Source organism: Oxyura jamaicensis, chromosome 2 (assembly GCF_011077185.1).
Source record: "Oxyura jamaicensis isolate SHBP4307 breed ruddy duck chromosome 2, BPBGC_Ojam_1.0, whole genome shotgun sequence".
In the NCBI taxonomy this organism is placed as follows: Eukaryota; Metazoa; Chordata; class Aves; order Anseriformes; family Anatidae; genus Oxyura; species Oxyura jamaicensis.
The window spans coordinates 23,919,029-23,940,643 of record NC_048894.1 but is presented as its reverse complement, the minus strand read 5'-3'; the positions used below and the strand labels follow the sequence as shown (position 1 = coordinate 23,940,643).

The 21,615-nt window shown below is 37.5% G+C and overlaps 1 protein-coding gene across 4 annotated transcripts in view; it reads right to left on the bottom strand.

The window, feature by feature from the left end:
* CDK14 (cyclin dependent kinase 14) overlaps positions 1–21,615 on the bottom strand; it is a 329,549-nt gene that overhangs the window by 55,125 nt on the left and 252,809 nt on the right. For all 4 annotated transcript variants that reach the window (XM_035319413.1, XM_035319415.1, XM_035319414.1 and 1 more), the window contains 2 exons: positions 15,850–15,989; positions 11,872–12,018 (listed from right to left, as the gene is read on the bottom strand). In XM_035319413.1, the coding sequence (XP_035175304.1) occupies positions 11,903–12,018; positions 15,850–15,989 (256 nt within the window). In that variant the 3' untranslated portion in view covers positions 11,872–11,902. The remainder of the gene's footprint in view (positions 1–11,871; positions 12,019–15,849; positions 15,990–21,615) is intronic.

The following is a 21,615-nucleotide window of genomic DNA, read 5'->3' as shown; positions in this document are numbered from 1 at the left end:
AAGAAAAGAAAAGAAAAGAAAAGAAAAGAAAAGAAAAGAAAAGAAAAAGAAATAAGGAATAATGCTTAAATTCCTTTTCTACTTCAGGCTACATTTCTTTTACTTGCAAGAAAATGTGGATTTGTGGGGAATATTTGCTGTCTAACTCTAACTACATTCTTCTAGTTCTTAATGGCAACTTCTTTGGTTGTGAACACAGGACATGTACAGGTCTGTGACCCATGGCACACAGTCCCAGGAAAAGAGGTTATCTGTACTTGCCTGACTTCCTAGCCAAAACATTCTTCTGCTCATGTCAAAACAGCTGCTGCCAGATGCAGATAGACACCATAGGTCCCTCAAATATATCTCAGGGTTAAAGTCTAGCAGGTCTACTCAGGTTTGAGTGGTTACTGATCCTTGCCTTTACTCCACTGAGATAACCTACTTGGAGATTTCCCAGACAACTTGCTCTCCTTTCATAACAGAAGTCTAATTTTCAAACTCCATACAAGTAACGAAATGCATATTGATTCCCCAAACAAAGCAGCAGCGCAGATACTGAGTAATGGATACCTTCTGAACTCTTCAAACTCATTTCCAGATTTTTACTTAAACATTAGTTGAGCATCTGGAGAGCTACCCAAGGTGTGAAAAATTCTTTCAGGGTATCTGTATAGAGGATATTTTTATTCCAATATTCTCCTCTTTATTGCTTTGCAAAGGACTGAGGCTGTGCATTCATTAGAGCAGACTATGGCAGCCAACATTCACAGTGCGACTCTGAAAGAACTTTGCACTGAAACGTTATCTGAAAGGTAAAGAATGCCTGTGTTTACAGTGCTTTATTAACTCTTCGTTTTGGCAAACTAGCAGACTGTTAATGGCAAGCTTTTTATATGAAATACAAAACAGAAAACACTCATCTGTAAGTCTCTGTACAAATATTTTGATTAAGAATGTCTTTTCAAAAAATCTGATTCTGATTCACATTAGGTAGAGAAAGGGAAATTCAACAGCCTGTGGTTACTCAATAAAACAAACCCTGGCTACTCCATTACTAACTTGAAGTCTTTGATGGATGAAATAAAATTAAAGTTGAAAAAAATCATTAAGGATCAGAACATTAAGCAAACACTCCTCAGCATTCAACCACGAGACTGTAAAAGCATGAGACTGAAACTTCTGAGAGATGTTCACATTTAATATATAAAAGAGAAAATTCCTTAACGAGAGGAGATATAGTTCACAAAACAGTTCATCAGGAACAGCTTGCAGCCTTTAAATCTCATTTACTCAGCCCGCAATGGTATTGTTGTGTCTAGGTTAGTTTTGATAACAGAGCCAGCTCTACTCCCACCAAAGACCATGGCATTCCCCCATTGTCTTCAGGACAAGCAGAGCTCGAGTCAGAGCCTCTAAAACATACCATGATAAAAGACTCTGGAAAGTACCATTGTCCCATACTATGTTTTTCACATTTCTGAAAAAAGTAATGGGAAAGAAAATCTATATAGTTCATTTATACTGATATGAAATATGCCTTTTATATGAAAATACACACCAGTGAAACAATTGAATGGTTAGCAATATGAACAACCACAGGCTAGCTACAGTGCCTGGAATGAAGAGTTTCCCTGCAATGTTACCATTGCAGAATGTCTCAGAGAAAAATAAGCATTTTGTAATGCTGATATTTTATATAATCATTCTTTTAAGTCCCTAACAGTCAGCAGACCTTGTAGTCTTCATTTCAGATTAAATTTCGTAAACTAAATCTAGATACTTTATTTATTTTTAAATCCACATTTTCTAAGAATGTGTAGCCTTTCCTGGAAATGAAATTATATCATGCAACTAGAATTGGCTTCTGATTTTATGCAGTCTGACTAAGCTTTAAAAATGAGCTATGTTATAATTCAACTTGCAATAGAAACATGTCTTTTTACGACAGCTGCTTACAAGAAAAAACCATCAAGGCAGTCAGAAAACAAAACAGTGTCCCATGTCAATAACGAATGCAGCTCATATCTACCACGTTCTGTTAAATTGCTAAAATTGCCCAGATAAGCCATTTGAGAGCATGTCAGGTTTAATTAATACAACATGACCTGATCATTTCCACAGTTAGGAAGAAAGAAGTTCACATGCTTTAAATCCAAAGCTCAACCTGGAGATTATGCTAAATTGCTTCATTCACAGTCCACACTCCTCCACACGTCAGGAGGACAGCATTTGTCCCCTCTAGTGATAAACAAATTATACATGAAATCAATTCCACTTCACAATAATTTTCCCTATTGGGTATTATCTTTCCTCCTCTGCTCCCTCCAGTTAAGCTTGCATCCTGTAACTTGCTAATGAGCTGGGGGCTTTCTGTTCCAGGTGGCACCCCCTGCCTCGAAGTCATGACATTTCCCATTTCGAATGCTGCTAGCATTTTTCAACAGCTCCTGCTAACTAGCCTTTTTGACCCGCACTAAGAGGAACTCATCTGATCGAATCCTCTAACCTGCCAATCATTCCAGCAAATGATCTTCACAGTCACTCCCAAGGCAGAAGGTGGGGGGGAAAGAGAGAGAAAGAGAGAGCAGGAGATGGAGAGAGAGGGAGAAAGCTAGCGCAAGAGTGATGGAGCAGGCGAGCAGGCAGCCTCTGCAGCTACCTAATGAGAGTGCTTTAGGTCTCTGAGGCAGCTGAAACATTGAAAAACTGGTGGGAAAATTAGGGCAGAACTGAATGCCTGGTGCTGTAATTACTGACTTCTTTCCATCCTGAGATCATTTTGAGAGCAATACCTCAGAGATGTGCCATTTTCTGAAGAGCACAAATTAATTTTACCATATAAATAGAAAACAGATATGTATTTCCCTGCCACCATCAACATGTAAACCTCATAATTTTGCTCTACCAAATGGCATTCTTTACAGAATTAATTAGGAGCTGTAAGCTTGTTAGATGAGTGTCTTCACCTAGGGGTGATTATGAATATTTTTTGTTGTTGAAGTAAGCCATAAATAGCATTTTTAACCTAATTTAAATGCTGACAACATTTACACCTCTGTGTTTACAAGCACCTGCACACAGATACATAAAACAACAAATACAAAATCTACATAGTCTGGATGTGACTTTGTGGGATGAAACCAAGCAGAGTCATGATAATGACTAAGTTGTTTCAATTTTGTTCTTTTTATGATGTGACAGGTTACTTACTGTTGAATCTTTCAAGCGCAAAGAACAGATTTAATTGTGGAGTTTTTCTGCCATCAGAAAGCTAGCTTTATTCTTAATCAAACTTAGCAGATAGACTGTTAACTAACTAGATTTGAATAGACACGCAATGCATATAGTGAAGATGAGAGGTACTAAAAGCAACTGTAGAATAAAAATTTCATGAAGAAAATTAACAAAATGGCTTACAACATGACATTACATGCTGTGATTGTATTGTTAGAATACACATGCCAGAAAGTATAATGCGTAATTAGTCCTTGCATTAACTTCAAAAGAGTTATAGAAATGGATGTACAGAATTAATTGCAAGGTACTCATAGCAGAGAATGATCACGCACGATTCCTAATTCAAAATACATTTACACTCCAAAACAACATTAATAATTTATAAGTTGGACATAAAATTACAGAAATAGACAACTTTGTCTCAGCTACTTAAAATATCAGAACGAATGGTTTCAGTTATTTGTCTGTATCATCTATTTATACATCAGAGAATTTAGTATTTTTTCTGATTTTGTTTGTTTGTTTTTCCCCCTCTAACTTTTCATACTACTTTAACAATGGAGCATGTGGGACATCCCCCTTCCACATGTACATGCAAATTATGGGGCAGAATACATCCATATATTTTTATTAGCTGAGTTTTAAATTATCGCTGCATTTGTAAGCAAGCTTCTTGGAGGAGCTTTCAAGGAGTATTCAATGCATAAATACTTCCATGGGGGCTGCTTTCAGAAAGAATTTTGCACTGGTTGGTTTGGTTCCTTTGTTTCACAGAGAATCAGGCAACATAAACTACATACTCAAAACACCAACATAAAGCTCTCTCCTCACGGAGGAAAAAAAAGGTTATACGGCATTACTAATTTACTATTTTTTTTTTTTTTTGACTTTGCTGAAAGTAAAATGTTTTGTTAATTCTGAATGCTGCAAATGATGCCTCAGAGGCAATGCCTCTCATTAGCTTTGCTGTCTCTCTAGGTTACAGGCCGTGTGTCAGCACTGGAAGACTCTGCTTTGTCTGGAAACCTCAGTTTCTCCCCTTCAGTGGTTCCACTTTTCCTCTTAGACAAAGCCTTACTGAGGAGTCACGTGATGAAATAATCCTAGAGGAGAGATGACTGTCCATGGGAGAATAGGGATAGTTCAGAACAGCTTTTGCCTCCCTTCCAGTCATTGTCATTTATACATTGTCCCCTCTGCATTCAAATGTCATCCCAGGCTATCAGCCCACTTCAACTCAAACCACCTTTTATGCCTAGACACTTCTTAAAGCATCAATAGACCACAAAGCATGTCTAGTGGGAATCGCTTGCTATCCTAATATTAATAATACAATACAGTGCACTTCTAGCATAGAGGATTCCACCTTCTGTGTCCTAAACAATCTGGAAAGACAGAAAAACAGCACTGCAACTGAGCACATGCATTCACTAATATCTCTCCTACAGCATAAGCAACTGTTAAATTAAAAACCTCTACACTAAAAATGATTTAGAAGTGAATCTTCACACTGCTGAAGGCAAGTTATCATGCATTAGAAATTAACTGAAAATAGGCTCCAGAGTATGCAATGGTACAAGAAAACATGATATTGTCCCTTGACAAAAGTTCCTCTGTAACAGTAGTAATGCTTCCTTTTTCTCCTGCCAACTCTGTAGCTGATTTGGCCAGGAAATACTGCAACTTAAAAAAATCATGCCAGTAAGTATGTAGTCAGTAATTTCATGCAGAATGACATAAGATATATAATTGCAAGGAAGATATCAATCTCTCCTAGCTATGGAGGTTTGAAATACTTGTCCTACCAACTGTAATTGGTAATAACAAATGTGAAGTCGCTTTCTCTCTGTCCTGCTTTCTTTCTTTTCTTTGTCTTCCTTCAGCCCTAAAGAAACTCCCAGACTAACTCTCCACCCAGAATCCTTTCCATGTTTTTGGAAAGCCCATTAATGCTTCCTTATTTCCATGCAGCAGCCTTCCCCTTTCCTCAAATCCCTTTTACACTCTTCCCATGTAGCTCAGGACACCCATGAACAATGCTCTTTCACTCAATAGGTGTATGCCAGATGGAGGCCACATCCTACCCAGACAAATGTTTTCCCAAAACCTTTCCAGAGTCCTCTGACCTTTCCATCATCACAACCGCAACTCCAGCACTCCTGTTGCAAAGTGTTGCTTTTGATACAGGAATTTCAGGCACAGGCACCGATGTTGTCCTGACTTTACAGGCTGTGGATTCAAAAGGCTCTGAGCACCAGTGTTCTGACAGCCTAGAGAGACCTTCAAGAAGGCCTTCACTGGTTCGCCTTCCCCAAAGCTGTGCATCAGGTTACCGGCTCTCACTAAGGACTTTTTATCGTGAAAGCTGAGAGTGCATTTCCCCCTGCTTCTTGGTTAATTGACAGCGTATTTATGGCTATTGCCATAGCTGACAGGAGCTGTTACAGCATTATTAAACTTATTTCCAGGTCCCCCTGACTCCTGGGTCAGGTGCTGGGTCACCCTTTCCTGCGGCACACTGTGGGCACCTGGCGGACTTCTGCGTGGGCACCTGCTCCACCTTCCATCCCCACGTGTGGCTTAAGGGAGACGGGGGGTTTATGTGACGAGGGCCTTGCTATGCCCTCAGTCCATTCCACCATCTGCACATATTCTACTGATGACAGTGGGATTTTCTTTATGGCTGAAGAGGGCAAAATTCAGTCTATAACTCTTATTTTAAACTAATAGGAATAAGATAAATTCTCAGATATCAAGAGGAGAATGTAGTCCAATGCCTGGAGTTTCTCCCTTGTGTGTTAAATTTAGGGCATATTCTATCAGTGTTATGATCTTATTCTTTGATATTAAGTAAAGCACAGCTGGAACAGTCTCATAAAACCATTATGTTGTTAACATACGAAAATAATGGCACTAAAAGTATCAGAGAGCCAAAAAATATCTTGGATCCTGCAGTTATCTTTCACAGCTTAGCACTAATTTAACATTTTACAAAATTGATGTTACAATTTCAACTCTGTTTAGTACTGTTATTACTGGACTCAAACCCAAATTGCTTTCAGCTGCCCACCACAATTGCATCTTATTAGCCTTTTCATGAAAGCCAGATTATGCAAATCCAGTATTAGTTAAATAATTAAACTGACCCTCAACATTCATGTATAGACATTGTCTGGTACTAAAAGATGCAAGAGAAATTTAAACCTCCCATCTTCAGTACTGAGCACTCCGTCTTTTTCAAGCAGCACAAACACTGCAGCAGCACAATGACTGTACACATCTACTTGCATTTATCTGTTAAGAAAAAAGTGCATTTCAAAAAATGAAACTTAACTGCTGTGCTCTTAGGCTCTGCTTTTCTCTCGTAAACCAGGTTTACACTGAATTTCAAAATCTAAAAAACACTACTGGCTACTTTCAGCTTTTGATTAAATCTACAATGACAAAATGTGGCTCACATACAGTAGATGAGTCCAGGATTTCCCTTTTATGCAGACCTTCCTTCACTGTAATTACTATGGTTTCATCCCCTGAAGCTGGACAGATGAAGACTTAAAAGCACAGTACACTGTTTTCTACAGTGATTCAGCAACGCTGGGATACCCAGGACAGACTAAAAGCAGGCAAGTGGTGAATTAGAATGACTTTCCAGCACTGCCTGCTGACACGTACACTGCTGGGCGAGAGCTTCCCTGCAGCTTGGCTAGGGCAAAGCAGGCAAAATTCGATTTCCCCACAGCAGTCCTAAAGAGGCACTTACACTATTTGTCAGTGCAACACTGAAGATTTTAAAAGCAACCCCCCCAAAAAAAAAAAAATAAAAACGAAACTATTTGGATAGGGCTACAGCAGCCACCTCTGCAGCTAGCAAGCAGAAAAGGGTAATTTTACACAGCAGTTCTGGGCTTCTGAGCGCCCCTGGTCAGAAGCAAGGAAATCAGACAAGCTCTTCAGTAAGTAGCCCTTTTTGCCATTATACTGGTAACTGTCAACTGTTCAGCTTTATTTTGTTTTACACAGCTGAGCTGACCCGAATGACGACATCGTCCCCTGGATTGGCTGGGCTTGTGTCAGTTGCCAGCTCAAATGGACACAGAAGAAAGAATTCGGCATCATGCCATTGAAATTCAGGACCGCTCGGACGCATGTGCGTGTGGTGAAGCAGTACAAATAAAGACCACTTTTTGTTTTGCTCCAGTGAATTGTCAAAGAGATTTCGAAAGGCAGGGGATCTCATTATGATAATACAGGTTAAATACTTTAAAAGCATATGGTGTTACCGTCCTGAATGAAGCTGTCCCTGCCGACTGTGGGAAGCACACAATAGGCCAGAAGCACATCTCGTGTCTCTGCCCAACCAATGGGAGCCAGGGATTATAGATCACCACGAGAAAACACGGCGTGCTAGCTGGTATCAGGTAGTGCTTTGTCTTTCCAATTACAATTTGACTCATCCTTCTCCGGAGAAGAACAAGGTCTAACCACGTACTCCACGTGGACCAGAGGAAAAAGTAGCTCTAGAGATTGTCATGGTCCATCCTTGTCTTGATAAAACACAACACGTAGAGATGAGTGAAGATAATACACAATCTATCTCAACAGTATGTGTAGAGATGGGGAACGCTTCCACAGAGATGCTTCCTGCCCATTGGGAAACAAAATATAAAAAACAACCAAAAAAAGAAAACACCACCAAAACCAAGCAAACAAAAACCCACAAAACAAACAAAAACAACCAACAACAAAACAGTGAAACCCATCAGACACAAATTAAAAATAATATTTTTTTTTTGCCTTATCACAAAGCTTTAAAAATACTTGGATACAGTCACAAGATTTCTTCCGTTTCTCCCTGAAACACCCCATCCAATTCACTGCTGACTGACTCCTCTCTGTAAAACGGAGCTCATTACTACATATTTACTAATTTTCTCCAATTGGGAGCAGTCTGAAAATTGACCTTGGTAGCTTCAAATGTCATCTCTTTCCCCATGGGCACTGAAATAATGTGTTGTCTCTCTCCTGGAGTCCATGACAATGACACAATTTAGTCCACAAAGGCCCTATTAGCAGTAGAGGTCTGACAGGCATTATCTAGGTTTCCAGAAACATGTCTCAGGTTACTGCTATTTCAGGGAATTTTTTGGATTTGTAAGCAGCTATGCTGCAGTAAGGCAACTGAAGCACTACAATATTTTACAGAGTAAAATTCTCAGGGATGTACCAGTTTCTTCAGCTGCTCCTTGAAGCTATTTCTGAGGGCAGCAGATGAGCTCTAACAAACGATGACATCGCCATTTACAAAGTTACTGCCTTTAGCTTCTCTCCTTCACCCACCTGCCAGAAATTGCTGCTTCCAAAGCTGGCAGATGCTGATGTTTGCCCCTGCCTCAGCCACTCCTGGGCAAAGCCCAGGCTCTCTGCTTTCTAAAACCTAGAGAAAGGTGGATTTAATTCAGCAGGTGCACTGTTGGGGCAGTTGCTTCTGGCAAGCATGTGGAGAGCACAGCAGGAGGTGATAATTTCTTAAATTATCACAGCAAGATTTGGCACTGTTTGTTTGTTGAAGCTCTCTATTTTATTCCCTATTCTACCCTGAAAAAAGGAAATGAGGAAGAAAGGACAAGACTCAACAGACAAAAGACATAAAACTAGATTTTTCTTCTGCACCATTGTGGTTCTGAAATCAGTTGAAGATGGTTCCTTTTTATTATTACTATTATTTTGGCATCTGTCTTCTAATAAATTCCAATATAATGTACAAAAGTGTAAAAATATATATATATATATATAAATATAAAAAGACAGAACTATCCCCCCCCCATTTCCCCCTCACCTCAGAGGATTTACAGATCAAGTGCCTAAAGATATTTCTCTTTTGCAGCTTCCTGATGAATACTGGAATACTTCAAAACATTTGCAATGGAAATACATAGCTGCTATTTTAGGTGAGAACTATACAGATGAACTGGACTTTTCATACTCCAGAATTCAGGTTCTCTGCAAACACAGTCAGGAGCAAGGATCCTATCCCTTTGACAAGGCCATCATAAATGCTCTGCTGTGTTTTCATGTGCACCAGTAATTCTACACCTGAATACTGAGGCACTCAGATACGTTTCTGAAAAAAAGGCTCCTTTTTACACGATGTGGTAAGGAACAGTTGCTTCAAAAGTGCAATTTGTTGGATCTATTTTAGATGCCATCTCTGGGACAAGAAGACCCAAGCTCCAGAAGTACTTTTTTCTCTTTAACTGTAAAGGATATTCTAGCGATTAGCTCAGATGCAAACATCTACCTATGGTTAAATAGATTCCGCCATTTCCCAACCTCCTTCCCAACACTATATATGCAAAGTCTATTCAAAAAGATGGGTAAAAACGTGTATTGCCTTGTCCAAGAGATGGGCTATGAGTATTTTGTTGCCTCTGCTTTTTTCATATTCTGATCTATTTCCTTGCAATATTGGCACTTTTCCTTTATCCCCACTGGGTGTGATGTTATCCACCATTCTTGCTGATACTTCAACAGCTTGTTGTTTACCTCCTAATCACCTCACTTACCTGATACCTTCATGGGCCTGGAGAGCTACTGCCTTTTTTTTTTTTTTTTTTTTTTTGTGCATCTTGTTGCTTCACCGAGCCTTGTGAATGGAGACCTTAACCAAATATCTCATAACAACATCCTACTTGCCACTCACTATTTTACTACTTAAAATCACAGCCACCTGCTATTCAGATTAAGCCTTCAGCAGACCCCCCTTTCACATTATCAAAACTTTAGTCTTTTTTTCCAGCTCCTTTCACTCTCCACACTGGCTGTTTTTTATGCTTTCTTGCTGGTCTCATTCCTTTAAAGGTTTCCATCCATCCTAACGATTCCTCACCAAGGTCCAGGTTCCATGTCCACATTTCTTCTGCCTCCCCTGATATTCTAATTTCATCTGATCAAGCCCCAATTCTCTGAATAGTATAAGTAAGAGGACTTGTATTTAGTACAGATACTCTTCCAGTATTACTTGTTTTCCCCCATCTTAAGGAACAAATCAAATACTACAATCAGGAACTGGTCTTTATTGCATTGTACACACCTAACACAACACAGTCCCATGCCATGACGGAAAACTGAAATCAATACCGTACACAAACCACAACTTAACATTTGTTAAGCATCTCCAGATCTTATACCATAAAAGGTGCTTTTCTGTATTAAAGCTGTGGTTGAATAGCCACAACAGTACAGCGATGGACATCAAAGGTACACATGGCTCTCTCTGCTTACAGATAAAATTTTTAAGAGTCGTCTGTATCTGCTTAAGCAGATTCAGTAAGAATGATCAATCTGTTTTCTTTTGTGTTATCTTACATGCTGGTTTTCAAATAAAATCTTCCTATTACGTATTTTGTATAAATGAAAAATTTCATTTGTCTGGAGGCAACAGAAAGGAGATTCTGTACATTAGGAATGAGATTCTGTACTTAAGCTTCCACACAAAAGGTCTTTAGCACAGATGGGCACATTCTAAATTTACTTTAGATGGATGATATGTCACGTTAGAACAGACAAGGTTGAAGAGATGTCTGCAGGGACACAGCCCCAGGAAAAAGTAGGGATTAGCTTGTCAATAAAGATGTAAACAGACTGCTCTGAGGCAGCCTCATTTCTGACATTAGAAAATCTTAAATGGCTTGCTGGCAAAGAGCATGTGCAAAAAGTGGGACAGTCTGTCAAGACTGAAATCTATTCATTTAAGTTTTTGGCAGTTCTTTGCCAGACAAATGAACTCTGTTACATTACAGGGTTAAAAAACATTGCATGTAAACATACAACAGAAAAAAAAAAAAAAAGTGAATATAATTCATTAGGGAAAGTTACATCTGATACCATAACAAGCAGACAGAGATGAAGATAGACTTCATGCAAATATAAATCACATAAATACAAGATTATACCTTTCAATAGGTACAAGAACAGCAGAATAGAGTTATTACTGTGATATAACAATCTTTCTTTCCCTGCTTTAAGTCAGTAAGCAGCCCCACTACTCACCTGCCCTTCTCTTGTTCTGTTCTACTACCTGAAGTTAAATTCCATGCTGTTTCACTGCTGAAGAACTATGCTGAAGATGGGGTATCAAACCCCCAAGGGGCATCAAAGCTATCCAAGAACAAGAAGAGTTCTAGCAGATCCAGTGATATCGATCAAATTTATTAACATGTCAACACTTCTGTCTCCATCAAGAACATCCTTCTGCTATCAAGACTACCAGATCTACTAAATAAATCTTTTTTTTTTTTTTTTTTTTTTTTTGTCCTTGCCCCAGATTTTAACTAGAGAACTGGCAAGAAGTATTTTATCTTTCCTTATCCTACCAGAGAAAAAAAAAAATCAGTCCAAATTAAAGGCAACCCAATGTTTAATCTGCTGGCACTGACTTCAGCAATGTTTTCAACCTGTCAGTCACACTGATCCTGCCCACAATGCCAAGAATTTACACTCATCATATTGACAAATCTATACTGCAAAAACAGATTATCTGCCTGATCATGTGTAATTTAAGAAACGTGCAGTTCAATTTTATATTGTGTCTTCAGAAAACTAAAGTAAACAATATTTTTAAAGATATACCTTCCAATAATCATGTCTTACCTGCATTATCTGTTGTGAACATAGGTATTCTTCAATGTTTGCTGTTTGATACACCTTTGCCGTAGCTATTGTTTTTTCCAAAGACTCTCATACTTTCTCCAGTCTCTGGTTGTAATCTTACATTCGGTACAGTAAAAATAGAAGACACTGCAAAAAATAACATCAGATCAGAAACTCTTTTTCCCCAAAAAGTAGCAATTTAAAAATAATTAGCTAATATCTGTGGCAAACACAACACTGAATAAATCAATACAGCTTTTACATATACCATCAGTTATGCAAATAAGCACTGTAAAAATTCTGAATGCAAAGGAATGGTATCTATGATGGATACCATTCTGTATGATGCAAACATTCTCTGTTGCTTAAGCCTTGTTTTAAAAACCCAAACCAAAACCAACCAACAAAGCAAAATGAAATAATAAACAAAACAAAATAACAACAAAAAAAAACAACCCACAACTGGTTCCAGGGGGAGTGTTTGCTGGTCTTTTCACTGCTGTGTAATTCTCTGACAGGATTTAGAATTAAGTATGAACATGAAAATATACAGCAGGGTTTTGCAATAATTCGACACCACATATTCCGTCTTCCAAATCTTAATGTCAGTAGAAATGAGTTATTAGACTTAATTTTATTAAATGTTAAAGACAACTAGGTTTGATTAAAATATTCCAAAAATTCAAAAGGCCTTCACATAAAGCAAACCCTTCCTGCATGAGCTATAAGAACCTTGAAGATTTTCCATGTAACACCAGGCAACTAATTAGTAGTAGCCATGACATTAATCGTAGGGATCTAACACTACAAATGGCTAAGGACAAACACTGATGATACAAAAACTCATTTTTACTTTGGATGCCTCAAAAAGATGGGGAAAAATGAATGGTTTTCAGTATCTTCTGAAAGCAAATGTCCACACAAAAATCTCCTCAGAGATCTGCCAGTGAATGACTGCATGAGGAAACGTTAATAATCCGCCTGTTTAAAGAATTAATCAGGGCCACAGTACTTTGGTTTTGTTTGTTTGTTTGCTTGCTTGTTTGTGTTGTCACTAGTATAGCTGTAATTTTGTGGAGATACTTTTTATTTTTTATTTTATTGTCTTTTTAATGCAACATTTTAAAAAAATGACAGCGGCTGGATGTTAGATCTTATCTGGAAATTGAATTTCCAAGCCAATAGAAATTATGCCTTGGCTTGAAACCAAAAGAAACCAAAAATCAAACTTCTGAATAAACGTTCAAATCTTTCAAATAAATTTTGCTTATATATTTAAAAATAAAACACAAGATCAAAATGCTATCCTGTAAAATATTACATAGAATATAAATAGATAGTACTAAAGTTAAAACAGAAAGAGACAGGGTTGTTAAGGTTGTGTTTTTTTCTGTGTGGGTGGGTGGGGGTTGTTTTTTTTTTTTTTTTTTTTCTGTACTATGATTCCAAAGAAACAACATTTTCTGATTGAAAATCATACAATCGATTTTTTTTCCTCTCTCTTTCTTCTGCTTCACCTGTGAGTCTTTCATTGTTTTTGGTACTACATCCCGAGATTTGCAGTTCAGCACTAGGATGAAATTGGACAGAACAGATTCCACGATGAATACTATCATGCACATTTCCATCGTGCATGAAGTTTCAATGTATTTACACCTGCATTTAATGAATTATCAATAGCAAGTCCTTCCCAATGTAAAATATTAACCCAAGGACTAGAATTGCAAAAAGTGGTAATTTACTACACAGAAAACATTTTCCCAACTCCCCAAAGTATATGACTTCTTTGTTTTGGAAATATGTTTACAAGTATATCCAAGTCATACTAAATAGAAATGATTGTAGTATTTGATACTGGGATTGTCCTTTCTTGCATCTGGATTTATGCTTCATAATGATTATCTACTAGCCACAGAAATAGTCTTTCTGTAACTCAAAATTTCACTGGAGGCATTTAGAAGAACCTTGCTTTAAAATATAATGATTTTTCATCTTTATTCTCCCCCCTTCAAAAGGTTTCACTGCTCCTGATGTTTAACGTTATGCAAAGACGTGTTTCTGCCAATGAATATCGCCTTATGGTTATGCTTCTGCAAATAACCTGCTGTGAGCTGATAAAAGGATTAATGCAGCCAAAATTCTTAATCTGTGAAATTACAAATTAAATTCTCATATTAAAAATACCACCCTGAGGTATTTTTTGTGGTTTTAATTCCCCTCTGGTGTTCTGCATACATTGTGCTTGTTAATGACTAGGACAAGACTGTCTCTGTTGGCAGCCTGCTGCAGAGTGATAATGTGTAGGCATTTACTTCACTGATAGAACTGGATTTAACCACTGACTGATAAACTAAGTGGCAAGTGGGTAATAAGTCCATATTAACAGAAAAGTACTACTGCAGAATTCAGAATTCAAAATCCTGGCTAGACTGAATCACACAGTCAGAAGGATTGAGATGTCACCAGTGAAGAGTGATTTTTGTTTTCCATTTAGTGGGAAAAGGATAAATGAACGGGCATTTTTGATGTTTCATTAGTCCTGAAGAAATGAATCTCTTTGCATCAATTTCAGCAAAGACGGACTTTGAACAGCACCCTTAATTTACACTGCACCTTTTGAATTTTCAGCTTGTGAAGTGCTGCAGTCAGAAAACTGAGTGGTGTGGGCAGAGGGTTTTGTGGCAGAGGAGGAAACTGGGAATCTTTTTGCAGAGCAAGGACAAGGTCTGTGATGTAGCCTATGCTGTACAAAAATTGGTGTTGTCAGTTCAGTTTTAATGTTCACATTCTACAAATGGGGCAGAGCAGAGCCTTTAGAGCAGAGTCAGGAGTAGGGTACTTGGAGTGTCAGTCCACAGAACTAGCTCAAAATGTAACCGTTACAGATGTTGAGGATGGAAAAGCTAAACTTTTGGGAAATGAAAGTTTCTTAATAAGACTGAAGTAAACAAAATCTATTGTGGATTAATATTCAGCATGTGAACTCATTTTTCAGAAGCAAGGCTTTCAATTAGTCATAATTAAACACATTCTGTTGTTGTATATCTGAAAATTTTGCCTTGACGTACTGGATTTAGATATTTTGCTAATGAGTGTATGTTTGAAAGCAGAAAATAGCAACCACTGTTCTACTGAAAGAATGCTTCTCTTTTTCATGTTGCGCTAAATCAAAATAGTGATTGGTATTCCCCTGTGAAACTTATTTTTAATACCAGAATTGTCATAAAAAATATCATGCATGGTAATATTTTTCCACAAAATAAATAGTAGTGACTTTTAACACTCTGGAAAAAATATGGACATGTATGAAATAAATGATTTGGAAATATTAAAGAGATAACTGACAAAATACTTATCAATAGGATAATATTTGCCAAGTCAACTGAATTTTGTTCAATAAAATAAATTAAAAATGTATATAAATACTGAAAGCATTCAGTTAGTAATATCATCTCCCATTCTCTTCTTACACTGTTTAATTCAGAAAATTAAGCAATTTTCTACTTTGTGTTTCTCAGACTTCTGAATGCCAATCCCTTTCTTAAAGGTTACTGTTATAACAGATAGAGATTCTGTGAATCAAACATAGCTGGATTTTTATCCTGTATGCTGCAGCTAGTTAAGAAGTACTGTATGTTATAAAGTGAAAAGCACTAAATATGTAAATTGTATTTTTCCTTTTGCTTTATGACAATTCAGATAATTCTCTTGGCTGCACACATAATCAAATGCAAAGATAGCTAGCTGCAGACTGCAGAGCAGAGATAGCAAAAAAAATAAAAAAAAATCCATTTTTTCCTGTGTCAAGCTAACTATGTAATTTCAGATACACAATTGCACTCACGTATTTTGTGTGTGGATGTGCAGGTCCATGAAGGAATTTACATGTGAGTGTAAGCATACATACAAGTAGACACACATACATCTTTATGAACTAGTGTCTTTGTTTTTAATCAGTTCAGAGGTGGTTATACTCACTATCAGTTAACTCCCATAGCCGTGGGGGCAGATCACTGAAATACTCATGGCTCAGGGCTGCCTGTGCTGACAATCTGTTCTTTGGGAAACACTGGAGTAGTTTGGAGGCTAGATCTTCTGCATGATTCACATAGCTCAACCTGAAACACAAACAAGAAGGTTTTTTTGTTTTGTTTTGTTTTATTTTTCTGAAAAACAATCTCATTATCCTGTTTACTAATAACAGCTGCAGTCAGCACAGTTGAAATGAATCTTGCTAGCCAGTATAAAGACAAAGTCTGTTTGGGAGTGCTACTGGGAAACACATTCCTCAGGTTAGAAAATCAATGAATTATTCCTGGATTGACAGCACAAAATTCATGCACATTTTACATATATAGTGCACCTAATATACCATATCATAAATGCCCTACCTAGTACACTAAAGGATTGTGAGCAACAGCGTCTAGAAAGCAACTGTTCTGATTCCTTCATTTACATTTTCTTTGAGCATACTGACAGGCTGAGAATTTACAGCACTGGAGACAAACGTTTATTACTATCTCAAACCATGAAATCCAAGTTTAAAATAACAGTAGTATTTACACAACTTTGTGAAGTATCAGATTTTAGAATACAATGGTAATTAACACATAACATATGCATAAAGGCATTTGTCTTTTGTGAAGTGTTTTTGATTGATTTTTGACTTTTCATATATTCACATGGCAGGTGGCTGACTCTTCATTAGGTGTAAATACAACACAAACGTTAAATTATAAGTGAATTATCTTTTCTATGCTACCTAGGGTATTCTGAGAAATATTAGTGCTTTACTGAGAGGTAAAGCATTACCTCTCCATGTTTGGGGGTATTACATGAAAATAGAGACTAAAAATAAAAGATTTGGAGGGAACAGAGTAAAATGGTGATCATCGGAACAGCAGAACAAAGGTTCTGCTGTTCTACAATCACCTCCTAAGTTGCCAAAGCCACCAAACTTATTGTAACACACAGTCCAAAAAGAGGTGCTGAATCTTGTAGACATCATGTTGCTACTATGAGTAGATAACTATAAATTCAGTCATGCCTTTGCTCAGTAGAGATCTCTTGTCAGGTAAAAATGCTAAAATATATTAAAGGTCTTCTACTTTCCAATACACCAGTTTACCAATACAGATACAGTGAACTACAGTCCAAAATACTTCAGTATTTGAAAAAGATGGTGTTGGCATCCTCTAAAACCAGCAAACCTACAGAATGTTTCATGCAAATTCTCATGCTTGTTCAGCTCAAGCTGGCTTTCTGAAGTATCATTCAAGGAACGTGGATTACAAAGCACTACTCCTATATTTTCATGCACTTGAATTGATGCATAAGGTATAAGGATACACAGGGGAAAACCCTGCAACAAGGAACAAATAACGTTGAAAATGATAAATTAAAAAATTAATAGTTATTTTACTGAGAGTCTTAAGTCTCAAATGTCATAGACACAGCCTTTCTTGTCCATACTATGTGTGAAAAAAAAAAAACCTTACAAGTCAAAAACTCCTCCTCACACTTCCCTCTTGAGATTTTTGCACATAGCATACTAGTGCAAATCTACTAATACACATACTAGTACAAATAAGTGATTAGTAGACTAAATCATGTGCTAGCATATGTATGTTTATATAGTGTTTATAACGATGCAAAAAATATGCAATTGGCTCTCCTCTTAATTTCTAGCAACTGTATGCTGTACCAGAATTTTTGACTACTGTACCTATCTGATCAAGTCTTGAGAACAGACAGGATGTTTATCCAAAAATTACCCAGGGACCAATTGCCCAGAAATGCTGACCACTTTAAGCCACTACTTCTCATCAGCCAGAGAAGCTGTGGATGCCCGATCCCTGGAAGGGTTCAAGGCCAGGCTGGATGGGGCTTTGAGCAACCTGGTCTGGTGGGAGGTGTCTCTAACGAAGGTGAGGGGTTTGGAACTGTGGTCTTTTAAGGCCCCTTCCAGCCTAAACCATTGTGTGATTCTGTGATATGATAATCTTACAGAAGTCTCAGGATTTGGATTTGGAAATATTATACTAAGTTAAACAGATACAAAAGCTCTACTGTTTCTGATGGGCATAATTGTTGTTGTTGTTTGTTTGTTTGTTTTCCCAATTCATGACAAAATGAAGGCAACTTGAATGAGACAGTTATTGCCTATAAATTAGAATCTAGAAAAGAATCCATTCCAGACTCCTTAAACTACCAGATTGTAGAAATTCTTTCACTCAACTTTTTGCAAATCACAGGAAAGTTCATTATAGAACACAGCAAAATACCAAGAGAAAAGGCTATTCTCAACAAGGAACAGGAAAAAGAGTACTGAATACCCACGGAGAATTGGCATTAGTTCTTCTACACATCCAAAATTCCCATGGACCAGTGATTATATTGAGTCAGTGAGGCCTGTCTTGTGTCCTAATCCCACCTGCACCAATTATTTGTCAAGAGGTCCTGGCAAGTCATTTCACCAAGTTTTTTTTTTTTTTTTTCTTTTCTTTTCCCCACACAGGTGGGAGCTTTTTAGGAGCCAGAGTATACTTGCTCTGTCTTGAATGAAAGGCAGTATTAAAAAAACGTGGTCACTTATGTAAATTGTTAAATATTACCTTCCAGTGTAAGAAAAATAGTTGTACCATCCTTAGCTAATCTGTAGGCATAGAAAATAGCATTCAAAAATTAATGAATTCTGAATTGCAGGTGAAATTATGGGTGATTAAATACTAGTTCCTTAGTGTTCTTGAATAAAATAGTATCATTATTTTGGCCGTATGAATGGTAATCAAAGTATTGTTGGCATTTGTTTAAAAAGAAAATAAGATTTACTAATAAATTTAAAGTATTTAACGTTTAGGAACGGTTTAGGAAGCCAGAGTCATCTTCTCAGTTCAGAACGCAAAAAGGTAACAGTTAACCAAAGTCAATCAAGAAGCCACAGATAAGTATCAAGTAATCATCAGATTATACATAAATGCAATATAAAAACAACAAAACTATCTAGGGCTGCAACATAATCACATCCACTAATGAAATCATTGTGAATAAATCAGTCAAAATTAGAACCAGACTTAAGAATTAATAAATAGAAAAAAAATCATCACACAGTCTGCAAAAATAGTTCTTTCTGCTCTAATTATTACATTTCCGTGCCCTGATAATAGTCCAAGTAGGGCTGTGGGGGGTTAGTTGTTTACACAGTGCTTTGAAGATTCCAGTTGGTACATTATTAGCATCAAGTTTCCAAGCATTTATAGATTTTAAAGTCAGAAGGGACCAGAAGGATCAAATCTCACCTCTTGTGTAACACAGGCCAAAGGAGATCATCCAAGTAACTCACAGATCAAATAATTACTTTTAACTATGCAAAGTTCTACATTAAAAGTCTCAGCTTTGTTTATGGAGATTTGAACAGCAATGACAAAATTCTCCAAATAACATGTCTTCTGCTAAGGTCATTTCTGGGCACTTCAAAAGACATATGCATGCGGAATCCTAAGGCTGTCAGTTTTAAAACTGATGCCTTAGTGGAATGCGTGACTAATTTTGCTGCTTTGTTTACAGACAAGCTATTCTTTCACTTATGAAAAATGCACTGTATGATCATGTATTTAAATTACCTCTACTATATCAGAATTGTTTGGAGAAACCCATTTAATGCACTACCTCAGTGGTCTGGAATGTCAGAACACTTGGTTTTGGTGTTTTGGTGTTGTTATTGTTTGTTTGTTTGTTTGTTTTTGCCAATAGTCTCTTTCAAGTCTCCTCCTTAAAATATTAACTGCTTGACTGATGTAAGTTGGTAACATGATTCCTGAACAGGGACAAAGGCTGAATGTTCTGATGGGGTTGAGTAGTTAAGTATCTAAGGCAGAAAAAGTTAACAAAAAGAACTAAAGAAAAAAAAAATATTTGATTTTTAAATACACCTCCTTCAGTATGTGACAGGATGGAATTTCATACAATATGGCTTTGTTTCTAAAACATAATAGCATGTTTTGTCTCACAGCAGTTGGGCCATATAGTAACTTGGCATGTGTGATATGGCAAATCTCAGTATTCACGCTTCACTTACTGTCACACTAATCACTGAGGAATAGTTACTAGCCATGATAGCATACATACATGCTTTCAGAAAATGTAGTGTACAGCAGAATACAGAGAAACCTTTGGCAATGAGCATTAGATAACACGTAGATGCTGTTTTGAGAAATATTGGGAATATTTTTACAGATCTACTCTGATGACATTTGCAAAAACAGTAATTTTCAGCTTAATCTCATATGCAATATACTGCTTTAGATGAACAAAAACAAGCACTATATAAACCTGACTCACTTTACACATATATGAATCTGACTACACTTGAGCAGTTGTAAATCTCATTGGATTACAAGAATTTGATTTAATTTCAGAAAACAGGCTTGGATGTCTCTCTACTGCAAAGCAAGGTCAGTATTTGGTCAAGCAGAACATGGCTAAGATCACTGAAGTTTGGTTTAAGCTCTTGAGAAAAAAAAAAAAAAGTTTGGGGCATGTGCAGTGAACTTCTGAACTTGGGGTGATTTGCTTTTAAATGCAACGAAGAATGCAGCTCAACTTCACATTAATAATTAAGACAAATGGGCATTAAAACAAATGGAAATAATATGCTATGTACTCCTAACAGCATGAGGTAAATACTTCCCAAAGCAAAAATCATTTACTGTGCATATTTTCCATTTCAAGATACAATTCTCACAGCATATCATTAATTCATTTCTTGACTGGAGTTTACAGCATGGCCTGGAGGAGAGAGGCACCTAACTCCCTGTGGAAACCCCAGCTCTGCTTCTTTATTCTAAGTAATCCCTTGTCACCTGAAGTGCTGAAAGACAAAGCAACAGTTAACCAGAACAATCACACCATTTAGCAGAGTTTAAAGTTTACAGGTATTTTACCTACAGTGGCACGGCTGCAAGGGCAATATTCCAGTTTTAGGATTTTCACCCAAGCGTGCTTGAGGCTGGCAGTCCTTCCATCCTCTCTCAGGCTCTAAGCCTCTGCTGACACAAAGCTGTGCCAACATCATATGGCACAGAAAACAGTCAATGTTTTCTTTGCAAATACCTTTATCTCCAGACCAGCTGATGCCCCTCTGTGCCTCAGCTGTTTCACATCTCTGGATACGTGTGCGACCCTGCTCAGAGCAGCCACACAGCACACAGGCCAGAGTAGGGCCTACCTCAAGTAACATTTCCTTTTTCCTTAATATCAGCAGCATTTTCTGTTGCTACAGCCCTGCTGAGAACACCTGCCATCCTCAGAGAAGAGGCAAGGTAGCCTTAGCACACAGAAACGCACTCGGGAGCTGCATCCCCAGCATGTCCAGTGTGTCTCCACAGAGGTGCCACAAGGGTAATTCAGCCACCATGAACCCTGCAATAATCGACCACCAGTTTGGACACAACGGTTTTAGCTGTTGGTACAAACAAAGGCACAAAGCCTGTACCTCAGGATGGGATCTAATGAAGTAAAGAAGGTATGTTTTTTTCTCTATGGTTTATACAGAGGACACCGAGGACTGAAAGTGATGAACAAAGAGAGACAAAAGCTTTTGAAGGCTCATTGAAGACATATTTTATTACTCAGCCTGGCTGATCAATCACAGGATACAAAATTTGCTCCACAGAACAGGGTAGGGGTACTTCAGCCAAACTACACACCAACCTTTCAGCCTACAGGCACAGTCACAGGGCCCAT